At 40.4% G+C, this 15,168-nt stretch overlaps 2 protein-coding genes across 5 annotated transcripts in view; one reads left to right on the plus strand and one right to left on the minus strand.

The window, feature by feature from the left end:
- The window catches only part of lrig1 (leucine-rich repeats and immunoglobulin-like domains 1), a 154,034-nt gene extending 145,116 nt beyond the window's left edge, over positions 1-8,918 (plus strand). Inside the window, exons 15-19 of one of the 2 annotated variants that reach the window (XM_086001480.1) lie at positions 19-456; positions 2,458-2,604; positions 4,083-4,226; positions 5,399-5,449; positions 6,890-6,953. In XM_086001480.1, coding sequence (XP_085857606.1) covers positions 19-456; positions 2,458-2,604; positions 4,083-4,226; positions 5,399-5,412 — 743 coding nt within the window. In that variant the 3' untranslated portion in view covers positions 5,413-5,449; positions 6,890-6,953. Of the gene's footprint in view, positions 1-18; positions 457-2,457; positions 2,605-4,082; positions 4,227-5,398; positions 5,450-6,889; positions 7,163-7,375 lie in introns of those variants that run through there. The other variant, XM_086001479.1, reaches the window with a different exon arrangement.
- The window catches only part of slc25a26 (solute carrier family 25 member 26), a 321,325-nt gene continuing 314,944 nt past the window's right edge, over positions 8,788-15,168 (minus strand). For all 3 annotated transcript variants that reach the window (XM_086001483.1, XM_086001482.1, XM_086001481.1), the window contains one exon: positions 8,788-9,070. In XM_086001483.1, coding sequence (XP_085857609.1) covers positions 8,974-9,070 — 97 coding nt within the window. In that variant the 3' untranslated portion in view covers positions 8,788-8,973. The remainder of the gene's footprint in view (positions 9,071-15,168) is intronic.

Here is a 15,168-nt window from a genome sequence, read left to right on the forward strand (position 1 = left end):
TCATTTTTGTATTTCTAGAAACTCCATCATTGGTTTATCCCCTTGAAGACCAAACTGTGGTAATTGGCGAAACTATAGCTCTACAGTGCATGGCATCAGGAAGCCCATCTCCACGGATAACCTGGCTAAAAGGTGATGAACCCCTTGTGGTTACAAAGAGGCATCACTTCACACCTGGAAACCAGCTGCTTATCATAAGAAATGTGGTGTCGGATGATGGGGGTAAATACACATGCGAGATGTCTAATACACTTGGCACTGAGCGAGCTCATAGCCACCTCAGCATTTTACCATCATCAGGTTGTGTTGTGGGACAAAGCAAAAAGGATGGAACTATGACTGTGGGCATTGTCATCATTGCTGTAGTCTGCAGTATTGTGATAACCTCACTGGTATGGGTATGCATCATCTACCAGACCAGGAAGAAGAGTGAAGAATACAGTGTCACCAATACAGGTGGGGAAACTAAGAGTTTGTTATATAATGTCTTATCAGGGGTGTTTCAAAGATCTCCATGCACTTAACATGCAACAAATTACTCTGAAGTGCAGTCATTATGTAGGGTCACAAATCAATAACTCTCTTGCCCATACAGCAGATCAGTGCCACCTAAAGTATAATCTAAGTGTTGTATGTGATCCTCTGTAATCCTGTTGTCAACGATTTAGATTTTGCCATTTTATATCCCTGGAAAAATGCTGCTGCTTTCAACGTTCAGTAATTTTTGCAGAGATTGGTAAAACTACCCTGTGGCTTAAAATGTTGGTAAGCAATTTTATGACATTGACATAACTGGCCAGGCCAAAATATTAATTGTCATTAGACTTTGTTCACAAGCATTTTTTGGAAACAGAAAAACGCCATCCATTTTGATAGATCAGTTGCATCTACCTACATTCATACTCTCCATATATACATGTACAGGAAACTTTGGTTTATCCGGAGGTTGTATGGCCGGAAACCTCGATCTAACAGCAGAAATCAGCAGCCGTTTTGTTAGGTTTTTTTTCTTTGTTTAAAAAAATGCTAGAAGAAAAAAAGTCAGTTTCTGGAAAGCCTCTCTGAAGCTGTTGTTAAGCTACAGAGACGCTTCCAAGGTACGGGCCGACTGTTTACAAGCTGTTGCTAAGCAACAGTGTTTGTTGTCAGATACGGAGATGAAAACCTCCGTATCCTTCAACATTAGCGCTGGTCTGTCCGGAAGTTTTCATAGATCGGCATCACGCCGGTCCCGTCGGTGCCGGATATCGCGAAGTTTCCTGTAGTTACCTTTGAACCAACTTGTGCTGCCTTCTTCAGTGGTCTGTATCTTTTCTAACTAGCAATGGAGCTAATAAGTGTCATTGTTGACCACTAAAACGTGTGTTTCTTCCCACCACTTAAATACACTCAAAAACAAACAAAGCAAAGTATTGTGCATTGCAGTAAGTTAAAGATATAGTAGTGATATTAAAGCCAAAACAGTTTTGATGCAACTACACTAAATGGTCCCCACACCTACTTAACAGTTCTCTAATTTTAGGAGATGCAGTAAACATTGCATAGGTTAAAATACCTGTGTAAAATTGAGGGTGAGAATTTTTAACTACCCTTTTCGTTTTGCGTGTTCATTTTGCATTGGTAGCTTATTTGACAATTTAACTTCCTAATTTTTAACTTTGGTTTTTGAATCCTTCACTATAGTGAACAGTTGCCCGGATAAACTTTAATTGCCTCTTAATTTTGAAAATCTCAATTAGGTTTCTTAGATAATGCCTTTTCAAAGAAAATGCCAATCTCCTTTGCTTTCTTCTGTGTTTAAATTCTTGATATCTGGACTCATCATTGCTTGTCTTTACCCTCTCAAGCACTCATACCCTCCCCATGATTAGGTCACCAGAATTATACACAATACTCAAAATGGGGTCTGACGAATGTCGCTTGCCCTGAGAAAGTAGTGGCAGGCCGCCGCCTTGAACAGAGTGGCTGGCTATGCCACTTCAGAATCAACCATGATGGTGTGGGACTGGAGTCACATATAAGTCACTTTTACTGATACCGGCTTTTTATTTCGAGATTTATTTGTTTTGAAACTGAATGGTGGGATTTTAAGTTTGTCTGAATTATTAGTCCAAGCAGTACACTACCATACACCTCTTTCCATGAGGAGCAATAACTTTTAAGCAAACAAAACTTATAAAACTTTGAGAAATTTTGGCACGATGTCAAGATTTTTCTGGAGATTAAAGAATTAAGCTTGCCAATTTGTATGCTTAAAGCAGGCTTTCATTTCATAAGTAGTTACTGAATTAAAATCAATCAAAAGAGCTTTTCATATTGTGTGGGTTGAGTCATGTTTGGAATTAGGGAGGGTCTATGTGCCAATCCTCAATTGTAATTCTAGTGTAAAAAGGAAAATGTGACCTGTCCGCCTCACACCTGTGTTTACCTTAGCATGTGTCTGTGCCTATACTGTAGATGAAACCATTGTACCGCCTGATGTACCAAGTTACCTATCTTCACAAGGGACGCTCTCTGAGCGTCAGGAAACCTGTGTCAGGCTGGATGGTAGTAGCAATTTGCAGCTAGCAGTGACACTTCCCAATGGACATATGGAGAGCAATGGTATGGTTGATTTTGGTTTTAATCCTTTTTTTAATTGTCTAGTTTTTCAGCCATAGCAACAAGGCATACTTTAAAGATAAAAATTCCTATCACTATGTACTACTTTACTTGAAAAATGATAGTCAACCACACAAAAAAAATCCTCTTGGCATGCTATACATTTGTGATAAACCGGTATTCTATGTGGGGTTGACTGTATTAAATGCTTGTCTGCACCCTATTTTTATACTTTTGAGCTTGTTGATTTCCCACACAATTTAGTATGTTCTAAAAACTTTATATGGTCTACTTAACTCAGTCTCCTCAATCGCCTGCCTTCAAAACACTGTTGCTTTCTTTTACAACATATTTAAGGAGAACGACTAGGATAAGGTTCATTTGAGCTCAATGTACATGATTTTTAAAACTGGAAGAAAGTATAGTGAGTAAATATTAACAGAATTTATGCTTTTTCTCTGCCTCGAGGTATTTATTGCCAGGATACAAATGCTTTTGAATTCACTACCTTGTCAGTATTCAGCTGCAGTAATATCATTAAAAGATACTTTTAAAGGTGGTGCCAGCAAACAAAGCTTTGCATAACGATAGGCAGAATCTTTACACTGCAACCCTTCACTAAAGATTTGGTTCAACATCTGTAGGTTGATGTGTTTAAATACTTTTGTGGCACTGAACTGAAGAGCAGCAACAGTTTCGGATCAGAGGTAAGCTCAAAAGCCCTAGCTGGGGGCTTTTTACAAAGTCCTACTATGTTGATCTGACTACTCGAGGTGAGTGTTTTAGGACCAAACTGCATCTTTTTCTGTACTACATACGTATGCGGAGGTTGAGCAAATGAGAATTTTTTAATTGTTCTTCATTCCACATTCTCCGTGCACTACAGAAGTATAGCCGAGCTTGATAGGCTCTAGGGTAACCAGGTGCTGAACTTGCACATCAAAATATCATGATGTAGGCAGGTGCTGCTGCACATGATCTCCTACTCCTGTTTAGTATAAAACTTCAGAACTGATGTTGCTAAGATGGTACCAGTCAACCCCTTTTCTACCCTTTGATGCTGGTGTGTGTTTGAACATGTGGTTTTCCCAGAATCTATCAAACTATTCTTTAAACTTTAAGCACAGTAACAGGCTTGCAGTTTTATTTTGTTTTTTCTCAATGTCGCCACCTTTCATTAAAAACTGTGACATGCTTGTAGAATGAGGGCAACATATAGAGCCGGAGAGGAGACTAAATGACCATAGGTCATTTGTAAAAAGACAGCATTCCACTGGAATTGTCCTGTGTAGATGAGGGCCTATTCACTAGTTTGTGGATATTCAACTATGTTTAAAGAATGAGGAAGATCATATCACATCTAACGATTGTTTATAATCTGTGACCATATACTGGAATATCAGGATTGTTAACAGTAAGCAATAATTTTACAAGGCAGCCAAATTTTGATTGTGGAGCTCTGATAAACTATTTGATTACAGGTATGTGTCTGTCCGATGCTGGAAGCTGTGCAGATGTGGAGTCTCGTAAAATTCCCTGCAGACAAACAAAGCATTCTGTTGGGTGTAATGTTAAAGAGGGATGTAAACATGCAGTGGAAGGAAGACTGTGCTCCGAAAAAATAGGTATGTGGTTTTTGCAAACGGAAGTCCATCTAATTATAAAAATACTTAATCTATTGAGAGTAAAAAGTATCCATATTCTATCACAATTTAGAATAATTTCTGCCTACAGCTTCAAAAAAGTGTAGAAGGGACTTGTTTGTAGACTAGTCATTTTAACCTCTATAGTTTACAGGTAAATTCTTGGTTAATTGGATAGCTGTGCAGTTTTGGAAATGGTGTGGAAGGTGTATATGGAACATTTGCATGGTACATGAATGAAAACAAATAGTTCTGTCCTTTGAGAAAGTAAGTGTTCAATAAAATTAATAAAACTTGGTTGTATGAAACCGATGTACTTTAATATTTCAAAGAGTAATACAGGAAACTTTGTGATATCCGGCACCGATGGGACCGAGCTGTTGCCATTCCCTCAAAACTGCCGGACACACCAGCGTTAATGTTGAAGCATACGGAGCTTTTCATCTCCGTATCTGACAACAAACACTGTTGCTAAGCTACAGAGACTTTGCAGAGCCTGACTGTGGGGGGGGAAAAAAAGCCTAACAAAACGGCTCCTGATTTTTGCCGGTGGCTCGAGCTTGCCGGACATTTAGCCTCCGGATAACACACAGTTTCCTGTAGATATATCAGCAAAAACGATTAGGAGCTAAAATTTGGCAAGTCTGACAAACACTTCATTTTTCTCAAGTGAGACTCCTGTTGAGGTATGGTTCTACTGGTAGTGCTCCAGTAACTTGCCAAGTGGCCTGTGATGAAATATTCCATTCATCACTGCCTGTGACTGTGGTTGGTTTCAGGTTTCTCCTCACCATTGTATTGTATATTGGAATGTATGGAATGCATTGTGTGTAGGGCTCCGCCCATACCTGGCCCCTATGTAAGCAAGCAGTCTGGCCTCATATCCAGTACTGCAGATCTCCAGATGGACGATACCTCTCTCCACTGCGTGTTATCTTCTAAGTTAATAAAAGCCTTGTTTTGTTTCGCTAACATCGAGTCTCGGAATAATTGAGGCACATCATGGCCATTCTTCATCTATGAGCCTAGATGCTGATAAAGGGTGGATTGTTTGGCTATGGGGCATTGATGCCAATGCTATTAACCATGTATTACCAGGAGATGTCACTGAATAGGCCTCCTCTCCCCCCTCCCTTGCTTGCTCCCTTCCCCAGCTCCAGGACACTGAGGCCAATTATGCTACTTACAACTGGCTAAGTTGACAGGTAATTTCTAACCAAATCATTCTATGTTCCTATTCAGGCAGAGGTACTAAATCTTTTTTTCTTGTGTCCTACATGTGCTGCAGGTTTGAGTCCAATTTGTCATATTGGTGGGGAAGTGTGTGGGGTGGGGGACCAAGGATATAACACTCAGAACCCTCTGAAAAGTTAGAAAAGTGCTTTGAAACCATCCCTTGAAAATAGAGCCTTCAGTTCACTCAACATTGTCAACACTACAGGCTGCACTTTGGACATTTGCAGAGCCCTGACCTTTTAGGTGAATTAGATTATCTACCCCGAAGGATAAATGAGCTCTTTGTATCTTCAGTCGATTTGGCTAAAGCTGTTTCCAAGTGAAATTGACCTTGATATCCTGTGCTAATCTCAAGAAAGTTTAATTGAAACATTCTGCACACATGGAGTAATCTTTATTCCTTCATGAATATTACTCTATGCTAAATTGAATATCCCTGTAAGGATTCCTTATGTTCAGTACTACAGGTAGACTACCCTTTATCCAGACTTCCGAAAACCGAAACCCTCTAAAAACCGAAGGTTTTTTCGTTCAGCGTAAGTCGTGCGTACGAACGAAAAAACCTTCGGTTTTTAGAGGGTTCCAGTTTTGGAAGTTCGGATAAAGGGTAAGTCGTGCGCACGACCCCCCGCCGACCCCGCCAGCCCCGACAACCGCCGACCCCCCCGCGGACCCCGACAACCGCCGACCCCGACCCACGCTGAGCGTCAGCGTAAGTCGTGCGCACGACCCCCGCCGACCCCCCTTCCGAAATCCGAAATTCTCCTTTATCCGAAACTCGGCTGGTCCCGAGGTTTTCGGATCAAGGATAGTCTACCTGTACTGAAAAGAATGAAGGCTCTATCCAGTGGAATTGGAGAGGGATTATAGCACATAGTAAGAGAATGGATATGGACATGGAGAATGCTTTGAGTATCAGTTAAGTAATTTTATTTTTTAGTCTGTGGGAAAAGCACTTTTTAGATTAAAATTTCTGCCCTTTCTGCTAAAGTATAATTTGTTCTCATATTCTGTGGACTTTGACTCTCAACAGAAGAAAAAGCATGTATGATTACGCATTCTCAACATTTCACTAGTTCTGCACCATGACAAAAGTGTCATAAGGAAAAAACAGGAACAAAATAATGTACCTATTTTGTCTGAGCAGGTTTGTAATGAGGCCTGTTCACTGCACTTTGTGTTAACTATCATGACAGTTTTCATAAGGTTTTTGTAAGCATGCCTTACATTTCTGGTTATGATCAAAATTCCAACCATGAGAATGAGGGGATTTTTTACCAGCACACTAACTAGACCATTCTGAAGGTTAAACTTTAAAAGTGGTTTCTAATGGATATGTGTACAATAATGAGCTCGAGCATAAGATTTTTTTTTCCGCGCCGTGACTGAGAATCTTTCCATGTTAATAGGTTCATTTGATGTTCCAGCGATGGTCTGTGTGGATCAATTTGATAATTCCAAGGAACTCGAATGTTCAAATCCATATAGAAGTGTGGATCATCTACATGAGGAACATGGTACAGAACAGAATAGAAGCGATGGAGGCATTTTAAATCATTATCCATGCAATGGGACTTCCAGTAGCATGAGGGAGAGACAAGGGCCTGTATATCCTAGCAACCATGATAGGATGACATCACAGCCACAAAAATTAGCATCTGTAAAGTTTGCTGACAAAAAAGGTAATGTTTGGCCTTTTCTTTGTTGAAGTGTAAAGTACAAAAACAGCGGCTGTACCTTGTGAAATACCATTAATTTTATTTTGCAGTAACTGAAAAAACTAAGCAATTGCATCATAAGTTGTAAATTTAGTTTGTTTTTCCACAAGATTTAAATTAGTCATAAATATAATTCTTAACCAACTCTGCTAAATTTAAAACTTTTTAATTTTTCAGGTTTGTCTTCCCAACCTGTGCAGTTACCTCAGGAACTTCACAATCCTGTACAACCTCCATCATTGGAGGCTTCAAGCCACCAACCAGTATCGTTGTGTGACAAACCTCAGACTTTATTGCGCAGTGACACTGAAGTTGACGTGAAACAGACATTACTACTTAATGGACAGTTATCATGATCTTGTGACTTTGTCTGCAAAACAGAAGTGACTTGCAAATGAATGCAAACTTATGCCTGTGCACTGAAAACTTTGTCAGCTTTTTGTTACTACCTCACCTCCTCTTAGCATACCTCTCCAACAAGATGGATATATGTGGCAGGACAGAGCTTGTGTGGGAAAAATCCTATTCGAGCGTTCTTTAACTGTATATATTTTTTTAAGCTTCCATGGGAAGTATTAGTAGCTCAACAATTGACTTGCATTTGAAGCATGTAAATGCGGGGAATAATGTACAGACAAAGGAATGTTTTGTTTTTATATGTTTGTACATAAGAGTTTCCATATATGTATCTTTTACAGAAGATATTTTAAACCTATTTAGTGCATGAATAACAAGAATTTTTAGAATTTTTGAAACTATTTCTTCTGGTTATGTTGGTTGCTGTTTTTAAATTTTGCAAAACCTTCTGGTGCCTTATTGCAAGGAGTCATAATTAAAATAACATTGCTTGTATAAACCCATTGACCTTTCCACAGAAGAGCTAGGTATAATTATCAATATCTACAGGGCAGAAATAAAAAAATAGAAATTGGACAATCACATTACTACAGAATTTCTGGGGAATCACATAAATCATTTGATGAGGATCAACTTCATTTATAGACACAGTTCATTCTTTAATTACAAATCTCCTGTGGCTGCTCCCTTGAGAGTTTGGTGTAGAAGTATGTTTCAGAAACTGTAGAAAAGCCATTCAAAACCTTTATGGTCATGAGTTTTATAGTACAAATTCTATCAGCAGCAGTGGGAGACTGGAGAAATTGAAAATGCATTATCTAATTCTAAACTACTTGTCCGAATCACTTGGAAAGTGTTCTCATTAGCTGTCAATGTCCTTGTAAGTGCCAATAATTGGAGAAACTGGTGGACTACATTATTAGGAAAATAGCATTGAGGTTAACCAAATATTGCTCACTGTAGTCCTTGTATTTGCAACTTTTGTTCCTTTTAGAAATGATATAGTAGAAATTTTACTAATCAATACTGCTAAAATTGGAAACAAATGTAGAGTTTTAATGATCCAAAATCCTAAAGACAGAATGTTACCCTTCCAACAAATATTTCCATGTTGAATCTGCCTCAAACCACACTAGGTAAAATGCCTATCCATCAGTTAATATTTCCTTTTATACATTGCCAGAAAGGAGACAGCAAAGCTGCTTAAAGGAGGCAAACCAAGGAAGGAAGTGTTACTTTTCTGCACAAATATTTATTTATACAATTTGGTAAAATATACATTGTTACAGAAATGTTAAATATAGAAGTGTCTAACAAAGGTATTGAAGTGTCTAATAAAAATCATTTATAATATTGCAAAGAATTTTGTATTCATTATTACAGTTCAATTCTATTACATCTCCAAAATTCTTGACTGATTATAGAAGCACCTTATGCACTTTATCATAAGTTCCTAGAAAAAGGAATCCACCAAGGCTGATCCACATTACTCTGGGGGCAATTCCTGAAAATAAGCTGAGAGAAATGAAAACATGTTAGTTTGTTTAAATCTAGCAGTTGCAATACTCAACTTAATGATATGACTTGTGCCTTCTTTGCAACTCTACTTTCTACATCTCAAAGATGCTGACTATGAAAGACTTGCAATTTATATAGCATCTTGTATCACATGAATATCGCTAGCCAGTTAATCTATATATTTGGTTGTGTTGGTCAGATTGTCATGATGTTTAACTACCAGACCAGGTATACAGTGCTTCATTTTTAGTCTTATCATAAAGGCGGCAAGTAATTACTGGAAAGTCAGCTTAAACTGTCTCTAGTCTTTGGGGGTGCGAAGCAAGGGGTTGCACTAATACCCCGGTGTTAAATACATAGGCCTAGAAATTGGCAGGTGCTAAACTGCCTCCAATATGGTGGGTAGGAAGCGCATACTCATTACAAACTGGAGGTGTGCCTGCCCCCCACCGTGCCCATATTGGTAAAGGCCAAAAAAAATGCCTCACAGGCATTCGGCAGGCCTGCAGAATGCCTGGTTGAGGCCCCCACTGCAAAATTGCTTTGTCCCGAGGTGCTGGCTGTACACAGGACAACCAGGTCTACATCCAGCATGGTAAAGTTTTAAAATATACTTGCCTGAATTTGGTGCACCACAGGCCTCACCAGACGCTGGGATTGTTCAAACCTGAGTTTCTAAGCCAGATTCTTGGCCATCATCATGGCTTAGAATTTGCTCCCTGGTTTGGTCGAAGATGACCAAATGCTACCATAGCTGGTTATGGTACTAAATTAGCAACCCAGAATTCCTAAGTTCAAATTCCAAAATTGAATTAAGCAAATCTGGTAATTTGTGGGATGTCACTAGAAAAAAATGACCACAGAAGCTGCTTGATTGTTGTAAATAGCCAACACGGTCAAGGAGGCCTACTGTGTTCTCGGAGCAATTAGCAGTGTGAAAGTAATAAACTGATCTCAACTGGCACAGGGAAAATCGGCCAGGGTTCCTGTGCCTACATAATAACCCTCTACAGAAGTACACAGACACTACAGTCTGTCCCAGTTATGGTCTCCAGTAATGTTCTGCACAGTCAAATAGCCAAGGCAGCACTGGTATATGAATAGTTGGATGAGGTTACTGGAAGGTGACTGCTGCACCTCTTCCTAAAGTAGTCTATAAGGTGCAAAGAAAATTGCATGTGGTAAATGCATTTTTGACAACCAAAAAAAGCCACTATACTAACCGCTTGAATGGGGTCTGAGCAGCAAACATTGATATATATATCAATATATACAAGAAACTCTCATTTAAAGGGCACCTAAATATCCAGAATTCTTTATTAACCGGCAAAATTCTCACTCCGAAAACAACACCTCAATAACCGGCAATGTTGCCGAGTCTCCCGCGGTGGCCAAGTTAGTCAGTGGGGGTAGTTCTCCAAACTGCCACTACTCGGCTTCTTAGCGCTGTCGAAGTCAGAATACCTCGAACAGGAGTATGACTCTCCCACGCTGCTGGTAGTCTCTTCTGATCTGCCATTTTACAAGGGTACTGTGTGTCTCCCACGCTGCTGGTAGTCATTGCATTACCCTCAACAGGCAGTACTGTACTTAAGCATCTTCCACCATCCATTTAACATTCTGTAGGTGAGTACCCAATTACTGTATACTGCACATTTCTTGATTTTTATTTTTTTGTTAAAAATAGCCTCGGTAGATAACCCTCTCCGTCACCTGGAATTTTTGATCAACCGGCAACACGCCGGTCCCGGATACCAAAGAGTTTCCTGCAGACGGTCACTTCCCATTGAAAAGTCCTCTATGAAACCCACTTGGACTGTTAATTATGTCCACATGTGGTGACACCCGCTCTCACATTTAATATAATTTTCTATTAATGTGACATCTGTTATTCTGATACTTCAAAAACTGCTTTGCTTGCTCGCGGGGGCTCTAACCACCTGGTAGGGATGTAGAACACTCTCTTGTCAAGCTGAGTTTTAACCTCCTCTTGCTTGATAAGTACTTCATTTTTTTTAATCAATGGCTTCCAGTCAACTTCCCTGTTGATCCCTGGAGCACTTTGGGCCTCGGCCTCAAGGTTGCCACCCACCTGCCTCACCTCCCTACTGGTTCCAAATGCTGACCCCGAGTCTGCCTCCTTCCCTCTACCACCAAGTTATCTGTTCAAAATCTGCAGCAACCAGGTAATAATAATTCAACTTTGTCATTGTACAATGCACAAGTACATGAACAACGAAATGTGATCTTGCAAGCTCCCATGAGTCCAGTACAAATAACATTTAACATTAAACGTAAATAGCACCGTCCTGGGAGAAGCAAAGCCGCTGCGTCTGTGCGCGCCGCCATTTCCATTATTCCTCCTGTCTGACAATCTTCAGCCCAACGCCCGGGCCTGCTCACCAGCCGCCCCTCCCAGGGCTCCTTCCGTGACCTTCTGCACCTGGTCTTCCCTGATGGTCACCCCTCCAGGTACGGCTCTGCTTAGCTTCCAAGCCTTGCCAGTGACCCTGTCCCTAGTCCCAGGAACAGGTCTGACTAGATCTTTTTCCAAAAAGCGTGCCAACCCCGAATGCTCCCCTGCCTCTTTCATAGATGGAATGCCCTTCCGCAAGGTTCCCAGCACCTGCATTAGCCCAATTCTTAACCATTCAGTAGGTCTGGCCTGACTCAAGAATATATTTTTTTAAATGCCAAGACTCCAAGTAGTTCAGTCACCCTCACTTTATACTTTAAAGCATTACATATTGAAATGCATTGCTTTTTAAAGCTGTGATCATCTATCACCTACAAAATAAATTTACATTTGTGTTGGGTAGAATAATTTAAAACATATGAAGTGCTTTGAACTATATTTTGAAATGCTTTAATGTGTGAAAATGAAATGGATGGCTTTAAATATACAAAAACTTTGGTCATTGGTTTGTCATAATAAGGGTCCATGGGTCTCATACCACTAGGGCTCATTTTGAAACTGAGTTTCTTATTGATATAGGAGAAAGTGAACTTTCTGAATCTACAAGCAAGATGCAAAACACAGACTGCTGAGTTTGGTTTTTGTCATGAAAGCTGATGCATGTTTGCTCAAGTATTCTTGGTATCAGCTTCCTGAGAATCTGTCTATTAAATTTAGATTTACATTGCACACTTCTTATTTGAGCATCACCATTCTGTAACTAGTCATGAGCAGTTTACCCACTTCTACCTCTAGATGGCGTTTCATACACTCCAGAAGATGGAGACCCTCATATCCATACCTACATTATCTAATGCACTCCGAGGGTAATTCACTTTCTCTTCATTTTATGTGGGCAAAGCAATGGGGATCTACAAATTGATTAACTAAATGACACACATTTGAAATTATCTGACCCTAGCGTTCAGTACAAAATAAATCATGTGACATTTATAACATCACTACTATAACTCAAAGGATTTAGTCTAATAAATGCATTCAAATGCTGAATTTCTACTGTCTATAAACACTTAAATAGGTATTCCCACATCATTCCAAGTATAAATATATATAGATTGGTCTAACCAAATTAGTAACAACACTGGAAGAGGAATTCCTAGAGTGTATACGGGATGGTTTCCTGGACCAATAGAGATCAGGCCATCTTAGACTGGGTATTATGTAATGAGAGGATTAATTAGCAATCTTGTGCGAGGCCCCTTGGGGAGGAGCGATCATAATATGATAGAATTCTTCATTAAGATGGAGAGTGAAGTAGTTGATTCAGAGACTTGGGTACAGATTTTAAATAAAGGAAACTACGATGGTATGAGGCACGAGTTGGCTAGGATGGATTGGGGAATGTTACTTCAAGGGTTGACGGTGAATAGGCAATGGCAAACATTTAAAGATTGCATGGATGAACTACAGAATTTGTTCATCCCTGTTTGGCATAAAAATAAAACAAAAAAGGTGACTCAACCGTGGCTAACGAGGGAAATTAGGGATAGCATAAGATCTAAGGAGAACACCTATAAATTGGCCAGAAAAATCGAGGTTTGGGAGCAGTTTAGGATTCAGCAAAGGAGGACAAAGGGATTAATTAAGAGGGGGGAAATAGAGTATGAGAGTAAGCTTGCAGGGAACATAAAAACTGACTGTAAAAGCTTCTATAGATATGTGAAGAGAAAAAGATTGGTAAAGTCAAGCGTAGGTCCCTTGCAGTCAGAATCAGGGGAACAAAGACATGGCAGACCAATTAAATACATACTTTGGTTCTGTCTTCACAAAGGAGGACACAAATAAACTCCCAGAGATGTCGGGGAACATAGGGCCTAATCAGTATTTGTAGGGAAATGGTGTTAGGGAAATTGATGGGATTGAAGGCCGATAAATCCCCAGGGCCTGATAATCTACATCCTAGGGTACATAAGGAAGTGGCCCTAGAAATAGCAGATGCATTGCTGGTCATCTTCCAAAATTCTATAGACTCTAGCTACCCTCCAATCCATGGGAACTGTGCCAATGTAACCCCACTATTTAAAAAAGGTGGTAGAGAGAAAACAGGGAATTATAGCCTGACATCGGTAGTGGGGAAAATGCTAGAGTTCATTATAAAAGATGTAATAGCAGAGCACTTGGAAAACAGTGACAGGATTAGACAAAGTCAACATGGATTTACAAAAGGTAAATCATGCTGGACTAATCTACTGGAATTTTTTGAGGGTGTAACTGGTAGAGTAGATAAGGGAGAACCAGTGGATGTGGTGTATTTGGACTTGCAGAAGGCTTTTAATAAGGTCCCGCATAAGACTAGCGTGCAAAGTTAAAGCACATGGGATTGGGGGGTAAACGGGTCTTTTTCCGAGTGGAAGGCAGTGACTAGGGGGTACCGCAGGGATCGGTGCTAGGACCCCAGTTATTCACAATATATATTAATGATCTAGACAAGGGAACTAGATGTAATATCTCCAAGTTTGCAGATGACACAAAGCTGGGTGGGCGTGTGTGCAGAGAAACTTCAGTATGATTTGGACAGGTTGGGCGATTGGGCAGATGCAGTATAATGTGGATAAATGCGAGGTTATCCACTTTGGTTGCAAAAACAGGAAGGCAGATTATTACCTGAACAGCAATAGATTGGGAAAAGGAGAAGTGCAACGAGACCTGGGTGTCCTTGTGCACCAGTTGCTGAAGGTAAGCATGCAGGTGCAGCAGGTGGTTAAGAAGGCAAATGGTATGCTGGCGAATTCCAGGTCCTCACCACTCGCTGTGTAAAAAAGTTTTTCCTCACGTCCCCCCTGTATCTCTTGCCCAAAACCTTAAATCTGTGTCCCCTAGTACTTGTACCATCAACTAGTGGGAACAGCCTTTCCCCGTCTAGCCTATCGAAACCCGTCATAATCTTGTACACCTCTATTAAATCACCCCTCAACCTCCTTTGCTCTAATGAAAACAAATCCAGCTTCTCCAACTTGTCCTTGGAGCTAAAATCCTCCATCCCCAGAACCATTCTGGTAAATCTCCTCTGCATCCTCTCAAGTGCCTTCACATCCTTCCTAAACTGTGGTGACCAGAACTGGACGCAATACTCCAGTTGTGGCCTAACCAGCACTTTATAAAGGTTCAGCATAACTTCTCTACTTTTGTACTCAATACCTCTATTTATGAAGCCCAAGATCCCATATGCTTTGCTAACCACTCTCTCAATATGTCCTGCCTCCTTCAGGGACCTATGCACATTAACTCCCAGGTCCCTCTGTCCCTGCACACTCTATAAAACTGCCATTAAGTGTATGTTGCCTCTCCCTGTTCCTTCTCCCAAAATGCATCACCTCACACTTTGTATTAAATTCCATCTGCCACTTGTCTGCTCATTCTGCTAGCCTTTCTATGTCCTGTTGCAGTCGATTGGTATCATCATCACTGTTTGCCACACCCCCAAGTTTGGTGTCATCGGCAAATTTAGAGTAGTATACTGTATTCGCTGCTCACAATGCTGTCTCCTCTACATTGGGGAGACCAAATGCAGATTGGGTGACCGCTTTGCGGAACACCTCCGTTCACTCAAAGGGTGACCCCGAGCTTCCGGTCGCTTGTCACTTTAATTCTCCGCTCCACTCCCACTCTGGCCTCTCTG

This window comes from Somniosus microcephalus, chromosome 11 (genome assembly GCF_052327205.1).
Source record: "Somniosus microcephalus isolate GS21.2 chromosome 11, FLI_Smic_1.0, whole genome shotgun sequence".
NCBI classification, from domain to species: Eukaryota; Metazoa; Chordata; class Chondrichthyes; order Squaliformes; family Somniosidae; genus Somniosus; species Somniosus microcephalus.